This window comes from Pleuronectes platessa, chromosome 3 (assembly GCF_947347685.1).
Source record: "Pleuronectes platessa chromosome 3, fPlePla1.1, whole genome shotgun sequence".
Classification (NCBI taxonomy): Eukaryota; Metazoa; Chordata; class Actinopteri; order Pleuronectiformes; family Pleuronectidae; genus Pleuronectes; species Pleuronectes platessa.
In genome coordinates this window covers 19557155-19579521 of record NC_070628.1, presented here as the reverse complement: position 1 = coordinate 19579521, position 22367 = coordinate 19557155, and the positions used below count along the sequence as shown (strand labels likewise).

The window sequence follows — 22367 nt, the reverse complement described above, 5'->3', positions numbered from 1 at the left end:
AAGTTCATTTTTATGTGTTGATTAAGGGTATTAAAAGTATATTAGCGCTGTTAGATGACTGGATTAACAAGCAAGTGGAAAGTGGAAGAAAGACAAGTAGAGAGAAAGAAGGAGAGAGAGATTGAGTAATACTGTTTGGACTCAAACTGAATTCGCCAAACTAAAAAAAAATTAAAATGGTTTTACATGTTTCAATATCTCTGTTTTGGTATAGTCTCTCTCTCTGGATGAAGCCAAAAGATGTAATGCAAACCCATGACACTGTGTACCTGTTCTCTTATCAAAATGGCACACATTTACGTTGAAGCCAGAGCGACAGAGTCGTACCACATTAGTGATGTTTGACAAACACAGACCAGAGAAACTACGGGACGCACAGAATGGAGGTGAAGGAAGCAACGGGGGATGTAAATAAAGAGCAAGGAGGGAGGAGGCGGGGTGCAGTGTTCTGGATCCTACATGTTGACACGGACAGGGGAGGGGAGTCAGCTGTTTGGGCTCAGCGACTACGTTACGGTTATTTTGTCTACGTAGTAAACTATAGATAGAGAGCTCTGTGGTCAGATATATCTATGATATAACCTAATAAGTTTAAAACACAAATACTACAGACAAAAACGCTATAGCTTAATCAATTTAGCTTGTTAAGATGAAGAAGTCAGAAGGAAGGAGGAATTTAATAGAATTAATACATAGATGGAGTCAGAAAGATATTTTACTAAAGAAAGAAAGAAAAAGAAAAAGGAAACTGAGAAAGATGATTGGAATCGTGAGAGAGAAAGGTTTTGCTCCAGCAGTTAGTTCGTACACATGCCGAGATGCAAAGTAAACCTGTCAGACCCATAAACCCTCAAATCCACTCAGAAGCCTCAATGATAGTGAAATCTAATTTAACAATAACACCAGTTATGGCTTCATTTAATGCAAAACACTGTAAATGAAATGATAGCTTTACACTGAGTATCGTATGAAGTTAAACTGCATTTAAAATGGCTCATTGGATTCGTTGGTTTCGTTTGGGTTAATTTCCAACAACTCGTTTCAGCTAATGTTATTGATGGTGCACTTTTTTGCAAGTCAAACAAAACACATTTACCCCTGTATCAGTAAATAAAGACACAAGCACTTGCAGTGCAGCAGACTCCAGACCATATTGAAAAGCAATTTTGAAAATGCAATGTTTGCGAACTCAAATAGGTGGTTTGCAAGTAAAGTGGAGCAATTCAATTGGCTTTGATTACTTTGATGTATGCAGGCAGGTCATTCAAACTTATTTTGGTCTTATTAACTATTCAATTACATACTCTTGTTTGCCAGCCATCTATAATGTGATGTGATGGGCTTCAGTTTCCTGCCTCATGTTAAGGACTTATATCCATTAAATTATTCTTGTTGTTTTTGTGACGCTTCAGCTTCTTTACTTGCAGCACAGGGTTCTCCAGCTGGAAGCGACACTATCAAACAAACACAACTAGAGTAATAGTGAATGAAGTACCATTTGTTCTAAGTGTTATATTCAGAACACATCACGTTCAATTCAGCCTTGAAGCTTTAATCTGAATCCATTCAGTCTACTAACGCTGATGCAAAAGCCACTCCAGTGATTGTGTTGCTCCTAATAGAATATTCATAGACTTGTCGTATAAAGAATACAAGATATAACAGCGCCTCAAGTTACTTATGACAGTTGAATGAGTGCAAAATAAATCATTAAATGTATATACACATAGTTGATGGTTTTACTAAATGTGCTATTTTACTTCTGACTGCTGCTGCAAGCATTACTCAATGTTTAATTAGGGCCCGAGCACCGAAAGGTGAGAGGCCCTATTGAAATTGTAAGGATTTTTATTATTAGGGCCCGAGCACCGAATGGTGAGAGGCCCTATTGAATCTGTAAGGATTTTTATTATTATTATTATTATTAGGGCCCGAGCACCGAATGGTGAGAGGCCCTATTGAATCTGTAAGGATTTTTATTATTATTATTAGGGCCCGAGCACCGAATGGTGAGAGGCCCTATTGAATCTGTAAGGATTTTTATTATTATTATTATTATTATTTCCCTTTGGGGGGCTTTTTCAGGGTCTAGACATGCTCAAAAAGTTATGAAACTTTGCAGGAAATTCAAGGTCTGCGGATATTTTAGTATTCTGGAGTAATTGGAATTGGGCGTGGCAAAATGGCTCTACAGCGCCCCCTGGAACCAGCCCCTAGGTTTCCACATAACGGATTTTCATCAAAATCTGGATATAGGTGTATCGTGACCAGTCATGAAAAAAAGTCTCATGGAGCATTATGAAAAACGCAACAGGAAGTCCGCCATTTTGCTTTTAGTGGCCATTTTGGCAATATCCCACATTTTTACTTTTCCGTACTTGTCCCAGGGCTTTCATCAGATCAACTTCAAATTCAGATGAGTGTCATCACAACAAGATGGAGATAAAAAATGATTGAGGGATTTTTTTTTTATCACACCGTGTGACCGTGGCATGGCGTTAAAAATTGGTTACACGCCATCAAAACACGGGCATCTGTATCTCGGACATACATGTTCCAATCAAGTCCACACTAGACATGTAAGACAATAGTCCCCGCCTGATGACATCTATGCATAAATGATGACTTAAAACCGCAGCGCCCCCTGGTGGCAACAGGAAATGTCTTGTTTTTTGCTTGTCTTACACTTGGATGAATTTCTCCTCATCCACTGACCTCAACCATGTCAAACTGTATCAAATGGGTCCCAAGACATTGACAATGAAGACATAAGATTACCGTGACTTTTCGTCAAACGCCATATGAATGGCGTGGCATTAAAGTTCATCAACTCGCCGTGAAACACGAAATTGCTGTAACTTCAGTGTTCATGATTCTATCTCTCTCAAACTACATGTGTGTAACAACAGCCCCCCCCTGAAGATATTCACATGGTTTTAAGAAATGGGCGTGGCAAAAAAACTGACCAGCGCCCCCTATAGGGCAACCCCGGCACTACGATGGCCGACATTTATACAAATCTATCGGGACATGTGTCGTTTCATAACAAACAAAAAAATATCTTGGATAGGTATGCTTGACCAAACAGGGAGGCCGCCATTTTGGATTAAGTGGCCATTTTTTTTCCGTATTCCACATTTTTACTTGATGCACTTGTCCCAGGGCTTTCATCAGATTAACTTCAAATTAAGATCAGTGCCATCACAACAAGATGGAGATAAAAAGTGATTAAGAGATTGACCTTTCGTCACACCGTGTGACCGTGGCGTGGCGTCTTGAGTTTGATTAAACGCCATCAAAACACGAGGTTCTGTATCTCGGACATACATTGTCCAATCGAGTCCAAACTAGACATGTAAGACAAGGGTGCCATCCTGATGACATCTACACAGAAATTATGACTTGAAATTACAGCGCCCCCTGGTGGCTACAGGAAGTGACATGTTTTATTCTTTGATGAACTGCTCTTGGCTGCTTTAAGATATACAGCTCAAATGAGCTCAGTCAAGTCAATGAATCAAGGTCAGAATTGTGACATTTCCTCAAACCATTTAAACATTGAGGTGCGGCGAAGGATCATCCTTCGCCAAAGGACACGATGTTTTCATAAGTCCACTGTGCATTGTCCTATCACTACCAAACTTCTGTCACATGATAAGAGTACAAGCCTGAACAGCTCTATGTGTCAATATTTCCTCAGTGTCATAGCGCCACCTACTGATTCGCCAGGAAACAGGAAGTACTTTGTTAATCCACTCTGCATTATCCAACCGGCTCCAAACTACTGACCTATGATCACAATACTGATCTGAACAGCTCCACATATAAATATTAGTTCAGGGTCAGAGCGCCACCTACTGATCAGTGTGAAAATTAAGTTGTGTTAACATTGTCCGATTGACACAAAATTGCTCACGCTGTATCAGAGCGCCTACATGAACAGATATATATGTCTGTGCGTAATAGTAGTGATGGTGCCACCTACTGGCAAACCTACTGCCGCAGAGCGCATTTAACGTGGAGAAGTGCATGCTCGATCGATGATGTGCGCTTGGTCATCGATCGCTCTCTCCACCGACCGCAACAGGCTTCAACGTGCGGGTGCTCGGGCCCGCAAGTGCTACAACGTAGCCCTAGTTATTATTATTATTATTATTATTATTATTATTATTTCCCTTTGGGGGGCTTTTTCAGGGTCTAGACATGCTCAAAAAGTTATGAAACTTTGCAGGAAATTCAAGGTCTGCGGATATTTTAGTATTCTGGAGTAATTGGAATTGGGCGTGGCAAAATGGCTCTACAGCGCCCCCTGGAACCAGCCCCTAGGTTTCCACATAACGGATTTTCATCAAAATCTGGATATAGGTGTATCGTGACCAGTCATGAAAAAAAGTCTCATGGAGCATTATGAAAAACGCAACAGGAAGTCCGCCATTTTGCTTTTAGTGGCCATTTTGGCAATATCCCACATTTTTACTTTTACGTACTTGTCCCAGGGCTTTCATCAGATCAACTTCAAATTCAGATGAGTGTCATCACAACAAGATGGAGATAAAAAATGATTGAGGGATTTTTTTTTTATCACACCGTGTGACCGTGGCATGGCGTTAAAAATTGGTTACACGCCATCAAAACACGGGCATCTGTATCTCGGACATACATGTTCCAATCAAGTCCAAACTAGACATGTAAGACAATAGTCCCCGCCTGATGACATCTATGCATAAATGATGACTTAAAACCGCAGCGCCCCCTGGTGGCAACAGGAAATGTCTTGTTTTTTGCTTGTCTTACACTTGGATGAATTTCTCCTCATCCACTGACCTCAACCATGTCAAACTGTATCAAATGGGTCCCAAGACATTGACAATGAAGACATAAGATTACCGTGACTTTTCGTCAAACGCCATATGAATGGCGTTGCATTAAAGTTCATCAACTCGCCGTGAAACACGAAATTGCTGTAACTTCAGTGTTCATGATTCTATCTCTCTCAAACTACATGTGTGTAACAACAGCCCCCCCCTGAAGATATTCATATGGTTTTAAGAAATGGGCGTGGCAAAAAAACTGACCAGCGCCCCCTATAGGGCAACCCCGGCACTACGATGGCCGACATTTATACAAATCTATCGGGACATGTGTCGTTTCATAACAAACAAAAAAATATCTTGGATAGGTATGCTTGACCAAACAGGGAGGCCGCCATTTTGGATTAAGTGGCCATTTTTTTTCCATATTCCACATTTTTACTTGATGCACTTGTCCCAGGGCTTTCATCAGATTAACTTCAAATTAAGATCAGTGCCATCACAACAAGATGGAGATAAAAAGTGATTAAGAGATTGACCTTTCGTCACACCGTGTGACCGTGGCGTGGCGTCTTGAGTTTGATTAAACGCCATCAAAACACGAGGTTCTGTATCTCGGACATACATTGTCCAATCGAGTCCAAACTAGACATGTAAGACAAGGGTGCCATCCTGATGACATCTACACAGAAATTATGACTTGAAATTACAGCGCCCCCTGGTGGCTACAGGAAGTGACATGTTTTATACTTTGATGAACTGCTCCTGGCTGCTTTAAGATATACAGCTCAAATGAGCTCAGTCAAGTCATTGAATCAAGGTCAGAATTGTGACATTTCCTCAAACCATGTAAACATTGATGTTTGGCGAAGGATCATCCTTCGCCAAAGGACACGATGTTTTCATAAGTCCACTGTGCATTGTCCTATCACTACCAAACTTCTGTCACATGATAAGAGTACAAGCCTGAACAGCTCTATGTGTCAATATTTCCTCAGTGTCATAGCGCCACCTACTGATTCGCCAGGAAACAGGAAGTACTTTGTTAATCCACTCTGCATTATCCAACCGGCTCCAAACTACTGACCTATGATCACAATACTAATCTGAACAGCTCCACATATAAATATTAGTTCAGGGTCATAGCGCCACCTACTGATCAGTGTGAATATTAAGTTGTGTTAACATTGTCCGATTGACACAAAATTGCTCACGCTACATCAGAGCGCCTACATGAACAGATAAATAGATGTCTGTGCGTAATAATAGTGATGGCGCCACCTACTGGCAATCCTACTGCCGCAGAGCGCAAAACGCATTTATTGTGGAGAAGTGCATGCTCGATCGATGATGTGCGCTTGGTCATCGATCGCTCTCTCCACCGACCGCAACAGGCTTCAACGTGCGGGTGCTCGGGCCCGCAAGTGCTACAACGTAGCCCTAGTTATTATTATTTCCCTTCGGGGGGCTTTTTCAGGGTCTAGACATGCTCAAAAAGTTGTGAAACTTTGCAGGAAATTCAAGGTCTGCGGACAATTTAGTATTCTGGAGTAATTTGAATTGGGCGTGGCAAAATGGCTCAACAGCGCCCCCTGGAACCAGCCCCTAGGTTTCCACATAAGCGATTTCCCCCAAAATCTAGACACTGGTGTAACGTGACTAATCATAGAAAAAAGTCTATTGGAGCATTATGAAAAATGCAACAGGAAGCCCGCCATTTTGGATTTAGTGGCCATTTTGGCCAAATTCCACATTTTTACTTTAATGTACTTGTCGTAGAGCTTTCATCAGATCAACTTAAAAATTAGACGGGTGTCATCACAACAAGATTGAGAAAAAAAATGATCAACGGAATTTTTTTCCGTCACTTCGTGTGACCGTGGCGTGAAGTCAAAATTTGGTTCCACGCCATCAAAACACGTGCATCTGTATCTCGAACATACATGGTCCAATCAAGTCCAAACTAGACATGTAAGAGAAGAGTCCCGGCCTGATGACATCTACACAGAAATAATGACTTAAAATCACAGCGCCCCCTGGTGGCACCAGGAAATGTCTTGTTTTTTGCTTGTCTTACACTTGGATGTATTCCTCCTCATCCACTGACCTCAACCATGTCAAACTGTACCAAATGGGTCTCAAGACATTGATAATGAAGGCATAAGATAACTGTGACTTTTCGTCAAACGCCATATTAATAGCGTGGCATCAAAGTTCATCACCTCGCCGTGAAACACGAAATTGCTTTAACTTCAGTGTTCATGGTTCTATCTCACTCAAACTACATGTGTGCAACAACATCCCCCCCCTGAAGATTTTCATATGGTTTTAAGGAATGGGCGTGGCAAAATAACTGACTAGCGCCCCCTAACGGGCAGCCCGGCACTACGCTTGGCCGACATGTACAAAAATCGATTTGGGCATGTGTCTTTTCATAACAAACAAATAAGTCTCTTGGATAGATATGCTAGACTAAACAGGAAGCCCGCCATTTTGGATTTAGTGGCCATTTTGGCCCTATTCAACATTTTTACTTTGATTTACTTGTCGTAGAGCTTTCATCAGATCAACTTCAAATTCAGATGAGTGTCATCACAACAAGATTGAGATAAAAACTGATTAAGGGATTTTTTCCCCTTCACACCGTGTGACCGTGGCGTGGCGTTAAAGTTTGGTTACACGCCATCAAAACACGAGCATCTGTATCTCGAACATACATGGTCCAATCAAGTCTAAAGTAGACATGCAAGACAAGAGTTCCGGCTTGATGACATCTACACAGAAATTATGACTTGAAATCACAGCGCCCCCTGGTGGCAACATGAAGTGACATGTTTTATACTTTGATGAACTGCTCCTGGCTGCTTTAAGATATACAGCTCAAATGAGCTCAGTCAAGTCATTGAATCAAGGTCAGAATTGTGACATTTCCTCAAACCATATAAACATTGATGTTTGGCGAAGGATCATCCTTCGCCAAAGGACACGATGTTTTCATAATTCCACTGTGCATTGTCCTATCACTACCAAACTTCTGTCACATGATAAGAGTACAAGCCTGAACAGCTCTATGTGTCAATATTTCCTCAGTGTCATAGCGCCACCTACTGATTCACCAGGAAACAGGAAGTACTTTGTTAATCCACTCTGCATTATCCAACCGGCTCCAAACTACTGACCTATGATCACAATACTGATCTGAACAGCTCCACATATAAATATTAGTTCAGGGTCATAGCGCCACCTACTGATCAGTGTGAAAATTAAGTTGTGTTAACATTGTCCAATTGACACAAAATTGCTCACGCTACATCAGAGCGCCTACATGAACAGATATATATGTCTGTGCGTAATAATAGTGATGGCGCCACCTACTGGCAAACCTACTGCCGCAGAGCGCAAAACGCATGCAACGTGGAGAAGTGCATGCTCGATCGATGATGTGCGCTTGGTCATCGATCGCTCTCTCCACCGACCGCAACAGGCTTCAACGTGCGGGTGCTCGGGCCCGCAAGTGCTACAACGTAGCCCTAGTTAGGGCCCGAGCACCGAATGGTGAGAGGCCCTATTGAATCTGTAAGGATTTTTATTATTATTATTATTATTATTATTATTATTATTATTTCCCTTTGGGGGGCTTTTTCAGGGTCTAGACATGCTCAAAAAGTTATGAAACTTTGCAGGGAATTCAAGGTCTGCGGATATTTTAGTATTCTGGAGTAATTGGAATTGGGCGTGGCAAAATGGCTCTACAGCGCCCCCTGGAACCAGCCCCTAGGTTTCCACATAACGGATTTTCATCAAAATCTGGATATAGGTGTATCGTGACCAGTCATGAAAAAAAGTCTCATGGAGCATTATGAAAAACGCAACAGGAAGTCCGCCATTTTGCTTTTAGTGGCCATTTTGGCAATATCCCACATTTTTACTTTTACGTACTTGTCCCAGGGCTTTCATCAGATCAACTTCAAATTCAGATGAGTGTCATCACAACAAGATGGAGATAAAAAATGATTGAGGGATTTTTTTTTTATCACACCGTGTGACCGTGGCATGGCGTTAAAAATTGGTTACACGCCATCAAAACACGGGCATCTGTATCTCGGACATACATGTTCCAATCAAGTCCAAACTAGACATGTAAGACAATAGTCCCCGCCTGATGACATCTATGCATAAATGATGACTTAAAACCGCAGCGCCCCCTGGTGGCAACAGGAAATGTCTTGTTTTTTGCTTGTCTTACACTTGGATGAATTTCTCCTCATCCACTGACCTCAACCATGTCAAACTGTATCAAATGGGTCTCAAGACATTGACAATGAAGACATAAGATTACCGTGACTTTTCGTCAAACGCCATATGAATGGCGTGGCATTAAAGTTCATCAACTCGCCGTGAAACACGAAATTGCTGTAACTTCAGTGTTCATGATTCTATCTCTCTCAAACTACATGTGTGTAACAACAGCCCCCCCCTGAAGATATTCATATGGTTTTAAGAAATGGGCGTGGCAAAAAAACTGACCAGCGCCCCCTATAGGGCAACCCCGGCACTACGATGGCCGACATTTATACAAATCTATCGGGACATGTGTCGTTTCATAACAAACAAAAAAATATCTTGGATAGGTATGCTTGACCAAACAGGGAGGCCGCCATTTTGGATTAAGTGGCCATTTTTTTTCCATATTCCACATTTTTACTTGATGCACTTGTCCCAGGGCTTTCATCAGATTAACTTCAAATTAAGATCAGTGCCATCACAACAAGATGGAGATAAAAAGTGATTAAGAGATTGACCTTTCGTCACACCGTGTGACCGTGGCGTGGCGTCTTGAGTTTGATTAAACGCCATCAAAACACGAGGTTCTGTATCTCGGACATACATTGTCCAATCGAGTCCAAACTAGACATGTAAGACAAGGGTGCCATCCTGATGACATCTACACAGAAATTATGACTTGAAATTACAGCGCCCCCTGGTGGCTACAGGAAGTGACATGTTTTATACTTTGATGAACTGCTCCTGGCTGATTTACAATATACAGCTCAAATCAGATCAGTCAAGTCATTAGATCATGGTCAGAATTGTGACGTTTCCTCAAACCGTGTAAACATTGATGTGCGGCGAAGGATTTTCCTTCGCCAAAGGACACGATGTTATCATAAGTCCACTGTGCATTGTCCTATCACTACCAAACTTCTGTCACATGATAAGAGTACAAGCCTGAACAGCTCTATGTGTCAATATTTCCTCAGTGTCATAGCGCCACCTACTGATTCGCCAGGAAACAGGAAGTACTTTGTTAATCCACTCTGCATTATCCAACCGGCTCCAAACTACTGACCTATGATCACAATACTGATCTGAACAGCTCCACATATAAATATTAGTTCAGGGTCAGAGCGCCACCTACTGATCAGTGTGAAAATTAAGTTGTGTTAACATTGTCCGATTGACACAAAATTGCTCACGCTACATCAGAGCGCCTACATGAACAGATATATATGTCTGTGCGTAATAATAGTGATGGCGCCACCTACTGGCAAACCTACTGCCGCAGAGCGCAAAACGCATGCAACGTGGAGAAGTGCATGCTCGATCGATGATGTGCGCTTGGTCATCGATCGCTCTCTCCACCGACCGCAACAGGCTTCAACGTGCGGGTGCTCGGGCCCGCAAGTGCTACAACGTAGCCCTAGTTACTTTTGAAACCTGTTTTGATGATTATGCCACATTAGTTCTCCCTCATTAAGAGCAGTATTATTGGATTGAGTTCTGTTAAATGCAAAGAAAGACGTAAGCAATAACTCATGCCCTTAATTGTGCATGTGTATGTATGTGTGCTACAGATAGAAAATAATCCTGGTCGTTCTGTAGTATAAAGTACTATAACAGTAAAGCAACGTGCAAAACTACTCTCTTGAGCTTGTCTAAAAAATGTACATGTATCATAATGGTGTTGTAATAGAGCAGAATGGCAGCATCTGCAGTTCGCTCAGCTGTCACTCACCATCCTGATGAACGCGCATGGCGGAGGCAGTGATGTCAGTGGTGACATTGAAGTATGGCAGCCACAGGTCCTGGGGAGACAGAAATATTGTTATTGTTTTTGATTCGTTTCCCAATGACAAGACCTCCTGCATTGATAAATCAATTCCATGTAAAACGTGTATATTTGACCCCCACCTCAGCTTGTTTGTCCTGGAACACTTTATAGATGCTGGTGTTGAATGCAGAGCCAGAGAACATGGAGGTGATGGGGTAGGTCAGGTCCAGGACTGTTTTAAAAACAGAGTTCATTGCCTAATAAAGGAAGGAAAATGGGTCTGTTTATTATGGGTAATTCTTTTCATCTCATGAGGTTTTTCTCTCTGTTTTCATCTTGGAGCAAAGTTCACCAGCCATCTTAAAATGAGAGCAGCGTTTTGTACCTTGGACCACTCTCTGGCTCTCTGTTTGGTTCTGACGGCACTCCTCTCTTCAGCGTACAGTGCACCAATGAATGAGCCGATAGAGGTCCCACCCACTATGTCAATAGGAATCCCCGCTTCCTCCATAGCTTTGATAACACCAACGTGAGAGCAGCCTCTGCACGGGGAGAAACATGTTAGATACCAGGATAGTGACATAAACTGTGCATGATGCATACGCAGAGGTTAAAAAAAATTCTTGGTGTTCCTGCTCTTCTTTTAATTTTGTACATGTGAGTGATAAGACGGGTGTTTTAACTGTATTCAAATCTGTACATAATGGAAAACTGAAGGTGTTCTTAGGGCTGCTGAGACGTTAATATTCACATTAGATGTTTAATCAGCATTGCTATCAGAGTATTTTAAAATACTGAACTCAAAACACAAAGTGCACTCTACAAGTCTCTATGGCCACTTGTGGTAAACTGTTCTCACCTGGCTCCACCTCCTCCCAGCACCAGGGCGATGCTGTTTCCAGTCAGGACTCGGGCCAGCCGAGAGAAATCACTGTGCCTGTCTGCCGTCTTCTCAAACACCTTCTCGTAAACATCCCTCTGCAGAAATATTAAGCACATGGAACTCGTTAACTTTCCGTCAACATTAATAAATGCTGGTTTAGCATAGCAGGTATAGCATAACATAGTACACTATATATTAAGTATTTTCCTACACCTGATAGATATTTGTTAAAAACACAGCTACACGTGACAGTGCAGTTTGGTTTAATACCAGTTTGCTGGGGCTGCGTCTGGAGAACACCCGACGGGGACACTTGAGGTGAAGATGCCCAGAGCACCAGCTGCGCATGTTGAGCCACTCCACCGTCCTCGAGGGGCCCGGCCCGTCCTCTTTGTGCAGCAGGATCAGCTGCTTCAGAGCACGGACTGCTGTGTTCTCCAGCATCTGCTCCAACTGACGGACAAGAGAAGAATAGGAAGAGAGATGAACACAGTGAAAGTAATGTACAGGTATTGTATTTCCACATTGCAATCACACACACACACACACCTGTCCCAGGGCAGGTTCCTGGTCCCCCAGGCCAACAATGAGGATACAGTCAGCCTGGCGGATGCAGCGCTGCGTCCACGGGGTCATGGTGTTGTCAGTCTGGTACAGGACAATCCGATTGATGTCCTCCTGCTGGGCCAGCCAGCCGGACAGACGGTACTCGTGGACACTAATGGACAGAGAGGTCATTAGAAACAAGGTCACAGAAAAGGACTTTTAATTCAACACAACATACACGTACACTGACTGAGAAGATAAATAGATATAGACAGAAAGAGTGTAAATGATAATTATCTATAAAAAATAAACTTTTGGTAAAAAAAAAAGCAGGGGGTAAAAAGTCACAGATGGGAAACTTTTATGTAGGTGGTTGAGGAGTCTGAGAATTGAGAGGATAAGAGTGATTGTCACACTGACCTGTCCAAAGCAGAAGCCCCCAAACGTTCTCTGATAATTTCACTGGTTAACAGCAGAGTGGGCCCTGAATATGTCCGACAGAGGCAGTGCAAAATGTGTAAATACAAGAAACAGTTAAAAATGTAAAAGACACACTAATGCATATTCTACTAGCAGTTATACATGTTCTTCTGTTTTGACCAGGCTGTGACGAGATAAATACCCACCAATGGCACTGAGGGCATGGCTGAGCTCCAGGTTGAACGCGTTGATGGGCACCTCATCACACACAGGCAGCACAGCCACAGTGGAGAGGTTGCTGGCAGGGTTGGTTACGTCAGCACTAGTTGTCATACTGGGCAGACTCAGAGCTGAGCCTGGGAAGCACAAGCACAGTGTGTGAGAAATGCATTAGGTTGGACAGACAAAGACATGAAGTTGTTACTGTGCAAAAAATGTATTATAGATAACTTTTGCATGTCAAGAACGTAAAGAAGATTTCACTTGTTCGGCGTTGGAAAATGTTCCACTCTGTAAACACAGGTACCTTACATGAATATATGGAGCAACCAGGGAGTAGCAAAAAGTAGCCAGCAAAATAAACTTTAACTTTGTTCACACAATAATTAGAGCATTGATAAAATATACGATGTGGAAAAACATATACACCAATTCATATACAGTTCATTATAGCAGGAAGTTCCATTACATCATATTTCACTTTTAAAACATGATTTGGTTATGTTTGCATAATCCGACAGTGGCAGAACATACAGATGAGTTCTGGGAGATCTTAAATTGTGTATGTGACAGGCATATTCTGTATTGTCCATATTTGACAGAGACCTGTTACTTTACCGAAAAGAACAATGTTAATAAAGATCATCTGTTCTTTCATCAAACCCATGAACGTATTTAATCATCGCAGTGCTTTTAATTGACTATACAATCCTCAAGTTGCTGCCACTGGTGTTTTAGAGCCTAATTAATGCACTGTCAATGCAATTCTTATTGCGTTGTGTCATTAGTTAATGTTCTAATAATTATCAAATTAATGTACTAAAGGTAAAATACTTTATTAGGTAGTCAGCTGTTTGGCTAGGAACCAGCGCTTTTAGAAAACTCAGGAGTCACCCCTCATACATTTTCACGTAAAAGCGCTACTGAGGCTGCTGAGAAAAAGAGCAAGTGTGTAGCTACACATCTTTAACCTAAAGGAATATTTTCATTTGGCTCATTAACTTCTTTCCTTCTACCTTTCAAATAGCCTACGGTCTACATCTAACAGTTAATAGTCAAATAGCCACTGTGCTTACAGTGTCACACCTCATTCTCCTCGCTTTAGGTTCCTTTCAGACCTACACTGGTGTCAAACTGCACCTCTCTGAGATATAAGCGACAGAAAACTGTCGTCGCAAACTCAAATTTGTGCTCACCTGAGAACGGCCCGCGGCCCTGCTGCAGGTTGCCCAGGATCTTCTGGCCTAGTAAGTGGATCAACCTTGTCACGACCTACAATACAGACAACAAGCATCAGTCAATTTCATTAGTACACAAAACCTCAACCAGACGACAAGTTTCCACAGATGAAGTTGCAAACCTGTGGATATCGTCTTTTGATGTTGTTCAGTGTTCCCTCCGGCAGCTTGACCAGCTCTGTGTCTCTCACAGCATGGACAGTGGTGGCTCTTGGCTGCCTGGCCAATGCCTCCACCTGAAGTATAAAGAAGAACAAAACAAGACACTGTTTTTACAAAAAAAATGATAACAGAAAGATGAACGGTGATCAATTCCACAACATCAAACTTAATGAAATATAAAATAAATGATAAATTCTACCAATTTAGTATAAAATTACACCTTAACAAATCTGTCCAACACCTCATATTGCATTATGATCATTGAGAAACAAAATCTGCAGTAAAAGCCCATGATGCTCAGAGGCAGATGCCCGTGGTATGTTTCACACACTGTGTTAAAATAAGACATATGCTGCTTGCAGACATGCACTGAACTGTGGACAAATTTTGGGATTGAAAAAAGTGATAATCAGGAGGAAAATGACCAGAGAGCTCCTTGCCAGTTGATCATTGTTCTAGACAGATGCAAACTGAAAAAACTAAAAAGATTACGAACATCTAAGGATGAAAGAATGGTGCCTCATAAAAGTCACAAACGATGATGTCAACTTAGAAAGACAACATGATTCAAGAGGATTTGATGATAAGAACCGACTCTGGTGTCTATGTGCTTCACACATAAATACAAGATTTCCACAGCAGTATTGATTTGTCCTGTCCTGCCTCCTTCGTGCTCTTACCAGACGCCACGCCTGATTGCTTTGGACATTCTCCTGTTGTTGTTAACACGTCTGACTCTATGACATTTTCTGGAGTTCATGTCTGATTGCTGCTCATCACTTGAGAGATACACAGGTTTGTTTCTCACCACTCCAATGAGGTCTCCTCTGCCGTATTCCCCAACTAGTTCTTTCTTGCCATTTGCTTTACGGATGACTGAACGCAGACGTCCGTTGAGAACGATGTAGGTGCAGTCTGATCGGTCGTCCTGTCTGTGAACACAGGCATCTCAGTAAATATGACATATTCATGAGCAATGATACAAAAAAAATGTAAATAACAAATACTGTAATGTTGAGGTAAATATAGTTTGAGCAAACAAGCAAAATTAGCCCTCTTTTTTTGTTTTTATAAATACAAAATTGTCTTAAGTAGAGTACCTGTAGAGGGCTCTGCCAGCCTCCACAGCCATCCAGTCAATAGCAAAATCCATCTGCCTGACAAAAGGAGACATGCGAATGGCAACTGTGTGGGCTGCACTCAGCACAACGCTGGGCTGTTCCCTCATGATCCTGCAGGGGGCAACACACAGCACAGACACTAGTAACACCGGAGAGGTAATACTTGCATTGTTAACCAGCAGATGTTTTATTCAGAACTACAATTCATGAGTCGTATAGTAAGAAGAAAGACTTTGGATGAATGTGTGTTTGCATTGTAGGAAATGAAATGGGACACCATTGGCTTAATGACAGCTTATATATGATATTAAACTTGCTTATATGACTAATTATAAATAAATATTTGTCATTCTTGTTTCTTCCACATTAAAGATGATAGTCTTACTCGTAGAAATCCGATTTTGAAATCTTGAGGTAAGTGCAGTCTCTGACAGCCTTGATGGTGAAGATGAGGGGTTCTCCGGTGAGCACGGCCAGTTGGCCCACCATCTCCCCCGGGTGAGTCACAAACAAGCACACAGCCTCCTGCTTGTTGATCATCCGCTGGTAGACGTGCAGACAGCCTGACAGGACAAAGTGCAGACTCACGTCCTTTAGCAGCAAAAAGGAGAAGAAGGAGAGAAAGCAAACACACAGGAGGATAAGAATACATTAAACATACAAAATACAGTAGGAATTAAGAAAATATTGACAGAGACAAAGTAAATAGATGTAGTTTATGAATACTAGCTTTTCTTCTGTGGATGCTTTATTTTCCTGTTGGAGTATTTAATGATCAAAAGCCAGAGAGCAGTATCTGATTGTACTATTTAGATTGTCTGGCGGGGATTCTCACGGGTGAAGTAATGAGCCTATAATTAAATCAAAAGGTCATTACAATCTTTGATCTGTTTCACAGTTTTACAGTCTGACAATGTTTAACTTCACTGAGTCTGGGGTTACTGCATCTGCCTTTGTAAAGCAGTATACAGCCAATAGGGGGCAGTATTCAAGGTGTCGTATGGGTCCTGTGTGTTACCTGGTCTCCCTGTCTGGCTAAGACAGCTCCAGCTTTTGCATGGTGCAGAGTCACTCTCCCATTCAACAAAGAAGGGTCCTGAGAAGACAGAGATAAGAGTTAAGCGATCACAGGCAAAGTAGAGAAACAAAGTGAGGGAAAGGTTTCCATGCTCCTTTGTTTGTACTTTCCATGAAGACCGTTCTGTAACATAAATTTCAACAAGCATGGTTCTATCTAGTTACGACATCAAGATGTTTTGAAACATTAAACAATGTCTTCTAAGAGCACAAACCAAGGGTTTATGACATGTTGCGTCAAATGCATGTATTACGTTGGATCCCACTATGACTTCATGTGTACCACAGAAGCATTTACTGAGTTTAATTTATCACCACAGTGGTGTCAAGTTGAAATTAACTCAGGTTTGCCGTCATGTGTCTGGATTTTGAAGTATTATTGTGAGATTAATTAGTATGCATGTTCTATTATTGTAACTCGTGTCTCAGCCTGTGAGACACTGTGAGGCGACACTGGGACGTGACACTCCAGCCCTCTCTCCCTCATCATTTACACACTGAGTCCAGCTCCTGTAGAGAAGACCCGCTGTCTGACCTCCTTTCCACATCATAATCGCTTAACAGATGCTCCAGGGAGATTTGTGACAATGTGTTCATTCATGCAAAGAAAGAATAACGTGATGAGCCTGTTATTATTTCTTAATCCACGGGAATTTGGTCAGTACAGTTTATACTGCAGTGTAGCTGCACTAACACTGCACTAGCTGCACGTTTTGACCCTGATTGAAAACATGATAATATGAAAAAAGGTATGATAAAAACATTTGTCACACTAGAGTTCAATACAATTAACACGAGTGATGGTTTAAAGCAACACTATCTAAACAGTCAGATATGGTATATAACTGTTGGGCTCCATGTCCAATTGATTAAGTGGTTTTGTAAAAACAAAACCTAACGATCTCTCAACTCTGACTCTGGATTCCCTTAAATGACTTTTATTGATATATCTTTGTCTGATGTAAACACTACTGTTGTTCTTTTAAGCGCATGTTTTTATTTTCTTTCATTTTTTTTGTTCAAAGTTTAAGACTTTGTGTCATATTATACACACTGTGTCAGTTGACACCACTATAAAATAATAGAAAACACAGTTTGGTTTGAGAGAAAAAAACTAATTCAACAAACCTCAATCTTCATGAGCTTGAGGATCTCCTTCTGAGCGTCCTCAAACAGAGCACCACTGGATCGACTGGTTAATGGTGTGAAAATACTGTCCACTCCCGGATCTTCTTCTGGATACAGGTAGATCCCTGAGGGAGCTTCATCTACTGTCACCCTCCTCTCCCGCTGTTCCTGGGACACAGACTGCAACAACATACATTTGTATATATAAGAAAACAGTGTTATTGTAAAGCAGGAAATCAACCTAGGAATAAGACAAATTGTCATGATGAGACAATCAACTAAGAATTGTTGCTGTCAGTCTCACAAAGGGTGTTTTGAAAAATGGTAATATTATTAACATCACACAGAGGAGAGCAAAAATTATTTAACAGATAATCACTGATACTCAACAAGACAAGAAAAGAGGACAGATATTTTTACATATTTAATGTATTTTATATTCTGGATTACTTTGTGTTTGCTCATGCTCTGTGGAAAACATTTAATCTATGTTGCATTACTGTGACTGCTGCAATTATCACATTTATGTAAAGCTGCTTTCAGATATGCAGTGAACTCTGCAGTCCCTCCGTATTTTCTTCACAGGAGGTGCATGTGAAAGCAACTGTCCGACTGAGACACTCTAGTATGTTGGTAGAAAAATTCAGGAGAATTTAAGGAGAGAACACAGCACAGGGACTCTCCCTGTGGATTCACTTCGAGCGAGAGTGTGTGTGTGTGTGTGTGTGTGTGTGTGTGTGTGTGTGTGTGTGTGTGTGTGTGTGTGTGTGTGTGTGTGTGTGTGGGGGGGGGTGGGGGGGGGGGAAACGAAAAAAGATTAAACAAAACAAATATCTCCGGGTAAAAACGCGTTGACACACATATAGAAGACGCAGACGGGATGTCAAGAGAGTTTGTCTGTGCTGTCAAGAAGATCATGTGATCTTGGCAGCGGAGTTAATACGTCACTTCCTACCTCTGTCGGCTCCACCCGGCTGCTCCATGTCTCGCCTAAATTATGCAGTGGATTTGTTGCTGTTGCGGACGCGTCTTTGCAGAGAATCTCCTGCTGTGTTGTGCATGTGGGAAAGGTAAACTCTGGGTAAACTCCGTAATCAATTCTCCGCATTTTACCGAAGGTGATGTCTGAAAATGGCTTAAGGGAGTCAATAAAGTCGACCTCATCTCCAGATTACTGACCCGAGTAAAGCTGGGAGGAGTGTTGCCATCCTCTGCAGAGACTGAGATCCGTCCCCGCTCGTACGCCATGTCAAAGTCTGACCTCAGGCTTTTCTGCATACCTGCACAGACAACATTACGCTAGCATTCTTTAATCATAATTGGTAAAGCTAAATAGCATCAAGGGAACTTAACAGAAAGAGAAAACCCTCACCAGCGATGTCCACAGGCATGGAGATGGTCCTGCTAAGAGTTGGCACAGTTGCTCCATCCTTCCCAGGTTCTCCTCCTGTAAATGAGTGAAATACGAGGAGTTTAGCAAGCAACAAACTTAGAACTAACTTTTAGGAAAATAAAACTAATAATTATAATAACTTCATTTTATAGCACTTATCTAAACAAGGTTACAATGTGCTTCACAAAAATCCAAGGCAATATATGAATAAAAATGTTTCAAGTCATTTTCATTTTAGGTGCCAAAGACACCATTCAAGACCATAACATCTATAGACACACACAACAGTGAAGTCAGAATTAATTACGTGGCATTTCATTTTCCTGACCTGCAGCCTCTCCTCTAATGGCAGCTTCTCTTTGCTCCTCAGTCACTGTCAGGCTGCCAAAGCGCTTGCCATGGCGGATGGGACTGGTGCGAGTTGGGTGGGGTGACGGAGGTGGCAGACGTGACGGATGCATTTCCTATAAAATGAGTGCAAGCGGTGAGTAGTGTGATTGGTGTCGGGAACATAGTTTGTTTATGAAAAACACATTACACACAGCTTACATGGCTGAAGAGCTCATTGGTGAGTCCCAGATAGTTGTGCAGTGCTAGGACTGTTACTCTTTGGAGACGAACCATGATAATCTGAACAGACGCAACAGAAGAAAAGTTATATTTCATTTTAAATTTAGCTTAATGTCTTCTATCAGTTCAGATAAATAGAAACAAAAACAGATAACAAACATCACACAACTCACCTGTACTACGCGCACGAGGCTCTCAGGGTACTTCTCAAATATAGCGAGGAAGGCCTCTACAGGTAAACGGAGAACAGTGGAAACCTCTACGACCCGTGCTGACACCGTTTTGTAAGGCTTCTGGTGGCCCTGCACACAAACATACCGCACATTTTAGATTTCCTAAAGATTTAAAATATATTTTCTAGGTCCATTTAGACTTTAAGACTCAGAATTTGTTTGTTTTTCATGGACAAAATCGGAATTTTTCATTATTCATTCATCATTACACCTGAATCACTTAAATCTAACTAGATCTAATTGATTTATGACTCATGTGTATGCCAGTAGTGGAGATTTGGTGAGTCAGCTGGTGAATGTGATTGACATGAGTAACAATGAATTTGTGACTGGAAGTATTGGGGCCCAGCATCCACACCTCATTTCCCAAGGCGTAATAGAGTATTATACAGTGTATATGGGCTGTCTGTGCACACAGGGTTGAAGCAGCATCCTCGTCTGTGTAGAGAAAAGTGTGTGTAACGTACCGTGATGACATCCAGGATGCTGAGGAGGCTGTGGACGCTGTCTCCTGGGAAAACCTCCTTCACCACACTCTCTTTGCCATCCTACAGGACAGAGATAGGCAGCAGCGCACATATCAAGCAAAATAAACTGTTGTGTGTTAAGATGTTTTTCTTAGAACTTTAGCAGCTACAATCACATTTACAGATAAAGTTTGAACAAAAATTTCTGTAAGAACAAACATCCTCTGTGAGACTTGTTTGAGTCTCAGTAAAACGTCAAAGTCTCAATGAAACTGGCTGTACCAAAGGTCATTATGAGAGCACCCATGTCCCCTGCTTCCCTAATGAGATTATCTGAGTCAGACGTTAATAGATGCTAATGAGTAGGTAAAGCCTGAATTCCCACAGTAAAACCTGTTTGTAGATTTGTGAGCATTAAGTTTAGTATGTGTGTAATAACACATACTTGACGACATAATCCTAAAATACAAGAAAAAGTGTTAGATGCTAAATGCATGACATACCGTTCCAGTAAGGCACAATTCTAGTTTTCCGTCCTGCACCACATAGATGCTGCTGTCAGGCTGGCCTGGCCTGAAGACGTACTCCCCTTGTTGGAACTGCAGAAACACCATGTGTTTACACAGCTCCAGGAAGAGGGGCTTCTCAAAGTGACCCAGCACACTGCAGGAAAGGTCAACAGAGGAGAGGTTATGGAGGTTAGGTGAACACACAACAGCTCTGTACACACTTGGTTTGTCAGCACTGCACAGCTAACCTCTATGGGTTTCAATCATCAATAATCAAAAGATGAGTGTATTAGTACAGCTTCACGGAGGAAGTTCACCTGTGTGTAGGAGCAATGCAACGTTGTATTACTCATGCACATCAATTATCAATGTACGGACATGTTTGGGCCTTTTGAGCACTGCTCTATACACTGTAAATACAATGTGAATGAATTGTATTTATATTTCTCTTTTCCAGTCTTATCGACCACTCAAGTGCTTTAATGTACAAGTCACATTCACCCATTCACATTCATACAGCATTTTATTATGACACTGCTCATACAATGTCGTCACAGCTGTTAGGGGAAATTTAGGGGATCAGTATATTGCACAAGGACACTTCAGAATACAGATTGGAAGAGTCAGCGATCGAACCACCAACCATCTGGACCCTCTCTACCTCCTGAGTTTCACTTGCCTCAAAGGATGTTGGCTAATGTACATGATACCACAATTACACAAACATCAGACAGAGAATGAACCTACCGGACATTTTTGAGCATGTAGAGCACCTCGGAAGGGAGGTGGGAGTTGGCCACATCAAATTCTGTGAGGTCCGCCTCCAGCACTGAGGGAGGGGGCTCCTTAGCCTGAAGGATGGGCACCTCCTTCTTAAAGCGCAGGATCCTGCACAAGTGAGAGTCACAGAGACAGTAAGATATGACGACAAGGGGCAGGGGGCTCACGAGTCATCATGGTTAGGAAAGTAATGGAGGCTGGTGAGAAGGAGAATTTTGATTTACTTTTTGGCAATATTGAGCATCTTCTGCTTCTTCTTGAGGCGCGGCCGAGAGGAGGAGGATGTACCCACCAGGGAAGAGGTAGACTGGGAGACCTGTCGTGAAACATACTGGTCTGAATATTACTCCAATCGTGTAATTGTAGCATTACGTACTATCTTGGAAAAGTAAATATGACACATGACTCACTGTGAGTCAGAGCCAGCCCATAATTACTCTCAGCATACTGGGTTCCTGTCAATAAACACTCACTTTACGCAGCATCTTTCGTCCATAGAACATGACTTTGTCCCTCTTGCGGAACCGGTATTTTGGAGCCTCCTGAGCTTCTCGATCTGCGAATGAATATAAATATGACAAATAAGCACGTTACCATTTTTTATGACTATCATTTTATTTTCCAAGCACATGTTGAAAAATCCATATTAGCAGCAACTGACTCCGAATCTGGATCCTCCGCAGGATGAAGAAGATGAGGATGGCGATGAGAACGATGGCGATGCCTGCACCAATCACCATCCCCATCATCTGATGAGA

The 22367-nt window shown here is 41.9% G+C and overlaps 1 protein-coding gene across 9 annotated transcripts in view; it reads right to left on the bottom strand.

Moving 5' to 3' along the window:
• The window catches only part of pnpla6 (patatin-like phospholipase domain containing 6), a 38138-nt gene that overhangs the window by 8505 nt on the left and 7266 nt on the right, over nucleotides 1-22367 (bottom strand). For 6 of the 9 annotated variants that reach the window (XM_053417909.1, XM_053417911.1, XM_053417915.1 and 3 more), the window contains exons 4-30: nucleotides 22271-22358; nucleotides 22083-22165; nucleotides 21834-21925; nucleotides 21577-21717; nucleotides 20824-20983; nucleotides 20321-20401; nucleotides 19794-19922; nucleotides 19600-19680; nucleotides 19379-19514; nucleotides 19030-19104; nucleotides 18837-18937; nucleotides 18613-18705; nucleotides 17658-17837; nucleotides 16471-16548; nucleotides 15838-16043; nucleotides 15432-15563; nucleotides 15140-15263; nucleotides 14292-14405; nucleotides 14128-14203; nucleotides 12919-13068; nucleotides 12713-12776; nucleotides 12296-12464; nucleotides 12017-12199; nucleotides 11723-11841; nucleotides 11249-11405; nucleotides 11004-11120; nucleotides 10828-10897 (exon numbers count right to left, since the gene is read on the bottom strand). In XM_053417909.1, the coding sequence (XP_053273884.1) occupies nucleotides 10828-10897; nucleotides 11004-11120; nucleotides 11249-11405; nucleotides 11723-11841; nucleotides 12017-12199; nucleotides 12296-12464; nucleotides 12713-12776; nucleotides 12919-13068; nucleotides 14128-14203; nucleotides 14292-14405; nucleotides 15140-15263; nucleotides 15432-15563; nucleotides 15838-16043; nucleotides 16471-16548; nucleotides 17658-17837; nucleotides 18613-18705; nucleotides 18837-18937; nucleotides 19030-19104; nucleotides 19379-19514; nucleotides 19600-19680; nucleotides 19794-19922; nucleotides 20321-20401; nucleotides 20824-20983; nucleotides 21577-21717; nucleotides 21834-21925; nucleotides 22083-22165; nucleotides 22271-22358 (3199 nt within the window). The remainder of the gene's footprint in view (nucleotides 1-10827; nucleotides 10898-11003; nucleotides 11121-11248; nucleotides 11406-11722; nucleotides 11842-12016; nucleotides 12200-12295; nucleotides 12465-12712; nucleotides 12777-12918; nucleotides 13069-14127; nucleotides 14204-14291; nucleotides 14406-15139; nucleotides 15264-15431; nucleotides 15564-15837; nucleotides 16044-16470; nucleotides 16549-17657; nucleotides 17838-18612; nucleotides 18706-18836; nucleotides 18938-19029; nucleotides 19105-19378; nucleotides 19515-19599; nucleotides 19681-19793; nucleotides 19923-20320; nucleotides 20402-20823; nucleotides 20984-21576; nucleotides 21718-21833; nucleotides 21926-22082; nucleotides 22166-22270; nucleotides 22359-22367) is intronic. The other 3 variants (XM_053417913.1, XM_053417917.1, XM_053417910.1) reach the window with 2 other exon arrangements.